General features: G+C 39.1%; 1 protein-coding gene across 1 annotated transcript; it reads left to right on the top strand.

Annotated features, from left to right (window-relative positions):
• Window positions 1-3,094: 3,094 nt before the first annotated feature.
• LOC308240119 (Y-box-binding protein 1-like) lies at window positions 3,095-7,949 on the top strand (the record flags this gene model as incomplete). The annotated part of the gene is given in 3 exon segments (XM_080653080.1): window positions 3,095-3,290; window positions 6,962-7,552; window positions 7,555-7,949. Coding segments are annotated over 3 exon segments (1,182 nt in total).
• Window positions 7,950-8,749: the final 800 nt, after the last annotated feature.

Here is an 8,749-nt window from a genome sequence, read left to right as displayed (position 1 = left end):
ACTTAACATGCTAATTAACATACACCTTGTTTATCGATTTGTCTTCCTGGCCTGGAGCCCAATGCTGTCCAGAGATCACTGCATTACATTCATTTCTTTCCAAAATTAGCCAACTGTATAGTTTTCTCTTAGGGCTCAAGCCTCCTTGGTGGCCTATTCCAAAGTGACAATTAGTTCATATTGAATAAGCTAACATCCAATTTAGGAGAAAAGACTGAAAGATTGTGCCAGATAGTACATACAGGTTTTAACTTTTGCTTTCTTGAGATAATTTGCTGCCTTTTTTCTTGAAACTAGTGATCTCCAAACATCTAAATCTCTGATGCCAGACCCTACCCTGGCAAGTCTGATTCACTAGGACTCAGGTGGGATCCAGATATCTGTATTTAAAAACAAACAAACACACCTCCCAAAATAATTGAATGTGCAACCTGTTTGAGAACTTTGGTATAACCAAAAGAGAGGTCTTTGGGGGGAGCCAAATCAGATTGTTGGGAAAGATATTTTCAGGTGGGAATGCTTAATGGCATTTGTCAAATCACCCTGTAGGCAGTTACTACAGGCAAGGCTAATTCTGTAGATTTGAATACCTAAGGAAGAATTTAATTGGGGGCTAACGTGGTATATCATTTTAATTGAATTTAAAAAAAAAAAGAGAATTTTGAAGAAGTAGTGCCACTTAGAAGAATGGGAAATAAAAAGCCTAAATTATACACAAATAGTCCAATAAAGATGGAATAGTTGATAATGTGGCACTTGCAAATCAATTGAATCATAAATTACTTTTTCATCAGTGATTTTGAGACAAGGAGTTACCTTTGAACAAAATAGTACAAAAATAACATCCATATATATGAAGCTCCTACAATTAGTGAAACTGTACATTGGTCCAAACTTTTGAAGTAAAATTTGGCATTATAGCCCAAAGCCTTAAAAATGTGTGTGTTCTTTTACTTAGTAATTCTACAATTAGGAATTTATCTTGAGGAAATAATTATATAAGTGCACAAAGCTTTATATATAAGACTACTCATCAAAACGTTGTTAATAACAATGCAAAATAGAAACAATCCAAATATTCAGAAATATAGTATTGGTTATATAATTTATAGCACACCTGTACAGTGAAATGTATTTCAGAAATTCAATGTGATTATGTCTGCCTATATTTATTGGTATTGAGAGATATTTATGATATGTTATAATATGAAAATGCTGGTGACCAAATATAGTATGCTCCTTTTTTAAAATTTTATTTTAGAGAGGGAGGAAGAGAGAGAGAGAGAGAAAGAGAGAGAGAGAGAGAGAGAGAGAGAGAGAGAGAGATCTATTGGTTGCCCTGAACAGAAATCGAACCCACCACTTTTTTAAAAATATATTTTATTGCTTTTTTACAGAGAGGAAGGGAGAGGGATAGAGAGTCAGAAACATCGATGAGAGAGAAACATCAATCAGCTGCCTCCTGCACACCTCCTACTGTGGATGTGCCCACAACCAAGGTACATGCCCTTGACTGGAATCGAACCTGGGACCTTTCAGTCTGCAGACAGATGCTCTATTCACTGAGCCAAACCGGTTAGGGCCGAACCCATCACTTTTTGTTGTACAGGACGATGCTCCAACCAACTGAGACACATTGGCTAGGGCTAGTAGGCACCTTTTAAAATATGTATAATAATATCTACAAAAACGTCTGGCTATAGAGTCACCAAAATATTAATAGTGTTTATTTCTGGATGGTGGAATTAAAGGTAACTTTTGTTTTCTTATTTATATCTTATATATTTGACACTTTAGAAAAACTTAAGTATATGCACATTGTTGTGAATTAGGGTGTTTGTTAATAAATTATGGCATAATTCAGGATGGAATATTATAGCACCATTAAATGGTTTATTTTAGTTTAATGACATGGAAAATGTTTATGACATATTGTCAATCAATAAAAATCAGTTTATTAGATGATATACATAATATGATTCTAATTTTGTTTTATGATTCTAATTTTATTTTAAAGACATATTTTGTAAGTATGGATAAAACAAATCTGGAAAAGTATATATTTAAATATTAACATATATTTCTAAGTACTGGCATTATGGGTTATTATTCCCCAAAGTTTTTGCAAGAAACATGCATTAGTTTTGCACACAGAATAAAAAAAATAAATGTTATGGAAGAGAAAGACACTTTTATCTCTATAGCAATCAATTTTTACCTTTCTGTGTATCACAAATTGTCCATTAGACTGTAACTATTATGTGTGCAGAGATTAGTTTTTTTTAATTTTAAAAATATATTTTATTGATTTTGTTTTTACAGAAAAGAAGGGAGAGGGATAGAGAGTTAGAAATATCGATGAGAGAGAAACATTGATCAGCTGCCTCTTGCACAGCCCCTACTGGGGATGTGCCCACAACCAAGGCACATGCCCTTGACTGGAATAAAACCTGGGACCCTTCAGTTTACAGACTGATGCTCTATCCACTGAGCCAAACTGATTAGGGCTAGGTGTGTTTTTTTTTTAAATTGCCCTTGGTACTTATTTCCTGCCACATAGTGTTCTGCATTCAATAAGTGTTGACACTGCATTTGGGCATGTGCATGTATATATACCTATGTGAGTATGCATATTTAAATATACCAATCTCTTTTGTATCACTACTGAGAAAAAAGTGAAAGGGAAGTTTTTGAAAAGTGCTATAGGTCTGCAGGTCTTTTGCCATTTTGGGGCTAGGAAAGCACTTGCCAAGGCTAAGAGTACAAAGTTACCATTAAAGATTTGGGGGCTCATACCAGTCAAGTGTTAATTTTAGCCCAAGCAATTATTTTCTAGTACCATCTCTGTATGGGTGGTATTGGGTCTAGCCCAAATATCCTAAGGTTCTAGTAATTAGCTTGTGTGGGAACCATGCCAGAGTTGCAGGACAGTCAAGGCAACTCAGAGCGTGAAAGACCTTGTTGATAATATGCCGGATGGCCAAGGCCACTCTGAACATGGGACTCTTAATCAGAATGTTCAAGGCTAAGATACCATAAATAGGTGCAAGGACAATTATGGTGTTCTGTGCACGCATGCCTTGCTGTAGCCAAAATGATTGACATAACTATAGGCGGGAGGCTTCTTTTATCCAAGTGTTATAATATGTTACTGACCAGCCAGTGTGCTGCTGCTGCTGTGAGAGGAGTACAGGAAAGGCTGGGGAGGCTGGAGAAGCTGCAGAGGCAGAGAGCTCAGGTGCCGTTACTATGTGAGGTGGTGAATCTTGGGACAGCATGCAGCTGCTCAGGTAATAACTTTGGGTACAGAGACTGATGTTGGTATTTGGTTTATCATCTGGTGTGCAGCTACCTGTATGGGACATCGCTGTGAAGGACTGTTTTGTCTGATGGCTATATGGCCACTTGCTTCTATAATAAAGGCTTTTTTATATACATCCACAACTTCTCATGGTTTCTACATCTACCACCTGGCGTCCAAGAAGGTCCAGCCCCTGGCAGAGGGGCTCAGCCTCGACAGTTAGTGCAACAGGCAGGGTTTGAGATGGATCCTGCCCTGACAGCCTGTGTAGGCAGTTTATTGGAAATATTTAAATAAAAATATTTACCACATACCATTGCAACTAGTAAAGAACTCTTTATGAAGTAAAGAGACCTAAGTTTTTCTTGCATCCAACTATAGCACCCATGTCTTCTATATCCTCTAATCTCTGCCATTATTGCTCCTACCACTCATGCCATAATTTCCTGTCTGCAACTCCCAAGTATACCTGGAGTTAGAAATGACAGTGGCAAAGGGCATGAACTTTGGAATGGCATGATTCATGCCACAGGTGAAATTATGACTAGAACCCAAATGACTGTAAAGACAATCTTGCTGTATAATTACTAGTAGCTCTCCATTTATCAGCAGGATTGAGTTGGCTGACCTAGCTGACCCAGGTATTTCATCCTTGCGCACCCCTTCTTGAACTGTGTGCACTTCTGTCAAGAAGGACATCCTTCCCAGTCAGTTATTGGTATCATTCCTAAGCAAGAAGAAGCCTGATAAACAGTACACTTTCTGTTCAAGTAACGAGGTAGTCTCATCAAATAGTATTCTCCATTACTAGATCCATTTGAAAACCTCATCTTCTCCTCTAATTTGAAATATAGCACAATGATTTATTCAGCTTCCCTAACCTGGAGCCCAATTTCAACCATCTCTAAGTGAGAAAACACTACTGTATTTTTTGAAATTGTATTGACATCCAAGGTCAAAAGATATGAAGACTCATAGCTCCATTATTTGCAACGATTGGAATGTTATTTTTATTTTTTTAAATTTAATAAATCTTTATTGTTCAGATTATTAGAATTGTTCCTCTTTTTTCCCCCATAGCTCCCCTCCACCCAGTTCCCACCCCACCCTCTGCCCTTACCTCCCCTCCACTGTCCTCATCCATAGGTGTACGATTTTTGTCCAGTCTCTTCCCACACTCCCTACACCCTTTTCCCCTGAGAATTGTCAGTCCACTCCCTTTCTATGCCCCTGATTCTATTATATTCACCAGTTTATTCTGTTTATCAGATTTTTTTATTCACTTGATTTTTAGATTCACTTGTTGATAGATATGTATTTGTTGTTCATAATTTTTATCTTTACCCTTTTCTTCTTCTTCCTCTTCTTAAAGAATACATTTCAGCATTTCATATAATACTGGTTTGGTGGTGATGAACTCCTTTAGCTTTTTCTTATCTGTGAAGCTCTTTATCTTCCCTTCAATTCTGAATGATAGCTTTGCAGGGTAGAGTAATCTTGGTTGTAGGTTCTTGCTATTCATCACTTTGAATATTTCTTGCCACTCCCATCTGGCCTGCATAGTTTCTGTAGAGAAATCAGCTGACAGTCATATGGGTGCTCCCTTGTAGGTAACTAACTGTTTTTGTCTTGCTGCTTTTAATATTCTCTCTTTGTCTTTTGCTCTTGGCATTTTAATTATGATGTGTCTTGGTGTGGTTCTCTTTTGATTCTTTTTGTTTGGGGTTCTGTGTGCTTCCTGGACTTGTAAGTCTATTTCTTTCACCAGGTGGGGGAAGTTTTCTGTCATTATTTCTTCCAATAGGTTTTCAGTATCTTGCTCTCTCTCTTCTTCTGGCACCCCCATAATTCTGATGTTGGTACGCTTGAAGTTGTCCCAGAGGATCCTTACACTATCTTCAACTTTTTGGATTCTTTTTTCTTTTTGCTTTTCCAGTTGAGTGTTTTTTGCTTCTTTGTATTTCAAATATTTGACTTGATTCTTGTGATCCTCTAGTCTTCTGTTAGATCTCTGTATAATATTTTTTATTTCAGTCAGTGTATGCTTAATTTCTAGTAGGTCCTTTTTCATATCCTAGAGGGTCTTGATAAATTTATCGGCCTTTTCTAGAAAATTCTTGAAAAACCTTACAACCATGGTTTTGAACTCTATATCCAGTTGTTTGCTTTCCTCCATTTCTTTCATTTGTGATCTCTTTCTTTGTCTCCGCATTTTGGCTGCTTCCCTGAGTTGATAGAGTGGCTTTGTGTGCTAGGTGTCCTATAGGGCTCAGTGGCTCAGCCTCTCCAGTTACCTGAGGTAGACATTCTTGGTGCACCCCTTTGTGGGGTGTGCACAGTCTTGTTATAGTTAATCTTTGATTGTTTTTGGTATCACTGGGAGGAAATGACCTCCAGGCCAATTGGCTGTGAGGATCAGCTGTGTCTACGCTGGGAGAACTTCTGTGCTGGAGACACCCTTATGAGACAAGACTTGCAAAAGCCTCTCTGCTCAGCTTGGATAGGGTGGATTCTCAGGACGGAGCACACAGCATTGGTTTCCCATCAGCCCTGTCCTAATAGGCCCCTGTGTCTCAGTGTCCTGTGGTAATCGCTGCAAGTACCTCTGAGAGAAAGCCGCCCTTGAGTTCCGCCCACTGCCAGACAGTTCAGTTTCTCCCCAAATGAGTCTGGGTCCCCAGAGTCTCGCCCAGAACTGGAGTTCTGTGCAGTCGGGAGCTTTTGTCTCCCTCCTGCTTGAGAAAGCCAGCCATGCACTCAGTTGCCAGTTCTCTCTGCATGTGCGTCTCAGTACGTCTGCCTCCTGCAGCTCCTCTGAGTCTCAGTGTGCTTTTCTCTTTCCTTCTAGTTGTAGAATTTCCACTCAGCCAGCCTTCCTGTGGTTCTGGATGATGTCCGTTTTGTCTTTTAGTTGTAGTTTTGAAATTGTTGTGCAAGGCAGCAGTTTAGGTGTTTACCTATGCCGCCATCTTGGTTTCTCCCAATGATTGGAATTTTAAATGTGCCACTACAAAATGTGGTATATTTATATATAATGGAATATTATTGAGCATTAAAAAGGAAGGAAATTCTGATGCACACTACAATATGTAAGAACTTTGAGGACATTATGCTAAGTAAACTAAGCCATTCATAAAAAGACAAATACTGTATATGTTCAATTATGTGAGATATCTAGAGTAGTCAAACTTATAAAAGCAATATAGGCCTGGCTGGTATGGCTCAGTGGCTGAGTGTGGACCCATAACCAAGAAGTCACTGGTTCAATTCCCTGTCAGGGCACATACCCAGGTTGAGGGTTGGATCCTTGATTGGGGGTGTGCAGGAGACAGCCAATAGATGTTTCTCTCTCATCAAGGTTTCTATCTCTCTATCCCTCCTCCTTCCCCTCTCTTTAAAATAAGTTTTAAAAACATAGAGTGGTAGTTTCCATGGGCTGAGGAGGGGAAATGGCAAGTTGCTGTTTAAAGGGCACAGACTTTCAGTTTTACAATATGAAAAAGTTCTGGAAATGGATGGTAGTGATGGTTGCACAACAATATAAATTTACTTAATGTAATTGAACTATACACTTAAAATAGTTAAGATGATAACTTGTATGTTATGTGAATTTTACCACAGTTAAAATTTAAAACAAAGAAGTAAGAGTTTGATCCGTAGCGGGAGCAGAAAGTGGACTCCAGAGAGCCCTGAGTAGCCCCATCGCAGTCACCACTCTCCTAGTTACCATTACACCCTGGAAGGAGCTGCAGCTGCTGAAGCTGGCCCCAGTCACTATCTCTGCAATCTTGAGCAGCGAAGCCCAGACCCAGCTGCTGCCCCCCAGAGCCCCCACCCCCGGTGCTGCAGACACAAAGTCCTGCACCACAGGCAGCCCAGGAGGTCTCACATTGGTGAAGCCTGCCAGTGGGGACAAGAAGGTCATTGCAACAAAGGTTTTTGGAACAGTAAAATGGTTCAGTTTAAGAAACGGATATGGTTTCATCAACAGGAAAGAAACCAAGGAAGATGTATTTGTACACCAGTCTGCCGTAAAGAAGAATAACACCAGGAAGTACCTTGACAGTGTAGGAGATGGAGAGACTGTGGAGTTTGATGTTGTTGAAGGAGAAAAGGGTGCAGAGGCAGCAAATGTTACCGGCCTTGGTGGAGTTCCAGTGCAAGGCCGTAAATATGCAGCATACTGTAGCCATTATACTAGATGCCATCCACATTGCAGGGGTTATCCACTTAATTACCAGCAGGATTACCAGAAAAGAGTTGGGAAAAGAACGAAAAATCAGAGCGTGCTCCCAAAGGCCAGGCCCATCAGTGCCAGCCCTATGGCAGGCGAAGGTTCCCAACTTATTACATGCAGAGACCCTATGAGCCTCAACCACAGTATTCCAACACTCCTGTGCAGGGAGAAGTGATGGAGGGTGCTGACAACCAGGATGCAGGAGAACAAAGTAGACCAGTGAGACAGAATATGTATCGGAGCTATAGACCATGGTTCTGCAAGGGCTGCCTTCACCAAATACAGCCTACAGAGGACGACAATGAAGATGATAAGGAAAATGAAGGAGACCAGACCCAAGGTCAGCAGCCACCTCAATATCTGTACCCCCTGCAACTTCAATTATCAATGAAGCGACCCAGAAATCCCTAAACCACAAGATGGCAATGAGACAAAAGCACAAGGAGACTAAACCACAAGTTGGCAAAGAGACAATCCACCAGCTGAGAATTCATTCACTCCTGAGGCTGAGCAGTGTGGGGCTGAATAAAAAACGCCAGCTTACCATCTCTACCATCATCTGGTTTAGTCATCCAACAAGAAGAAATGAATATGAAATTTCAGCAGTAAGAAATGAATAAAAGATTGGAGCTGAAGACCTAAGTGCTTGTTTTTTTTTTTTTTTTTTTTTTTTTTGTTTTTTGTTTTTTTTTTTGCCCATTGACCAGATAACTAGAACTATCTGCATTATCTGTGAAGCATGAAATTTTTATTATTTTTATCTAAATACATCTATTTTGGGTAAGACAAATGTGTTTCTTATGGGAAAAAAAGGCTTGGTTTTTCTCAATACACCTTTAAAACTTTTTAAATTGTTTTATATCTGGTCAAGTAGAGATTTTTAAGAACCTCATTTTTAATTTGTAATAAAAGTTTACAACTTGATGTTTTTAAAAAAGTCAAAAAACTGCAAGAACCTGTTAATAAAGGTCTTAAATAATAATAAAAAATTTAAAAAATAAGTAAAGAAAGACCATTAAGATGGTCTTGTAAGTCAACAGACTATTACTGAATAGCTTTTCACAAGACTTATTTCTACTCTAAATTCAGAGAAACAGGGAATTCTTATTAGGGAACCCAGAGTCCATCATGAGAAACATAAGGCTGAACTTAGAAGGGACCTAAACATTAGGAATGGGAGGAAGATGTAACACAAATTGAGGTAGTTACCC

The sequence above is a fragment of the Plecotus auritus genome (assembly GCF_963455305.1).
Source record: "Plecotus auritus genome assembly, chromosome: X".
Taxonomy (NCBI): Eukaryota; Metazoa; Chordata; class Mammalia; order Chiroptera; family Vespertilionidae; genus Plecotus; species Plecotus auritus.
Note: the sequence above shows the minus strand (reverse complement) of the source record. Positions and strands in the feature narration are given on the sequence as shown.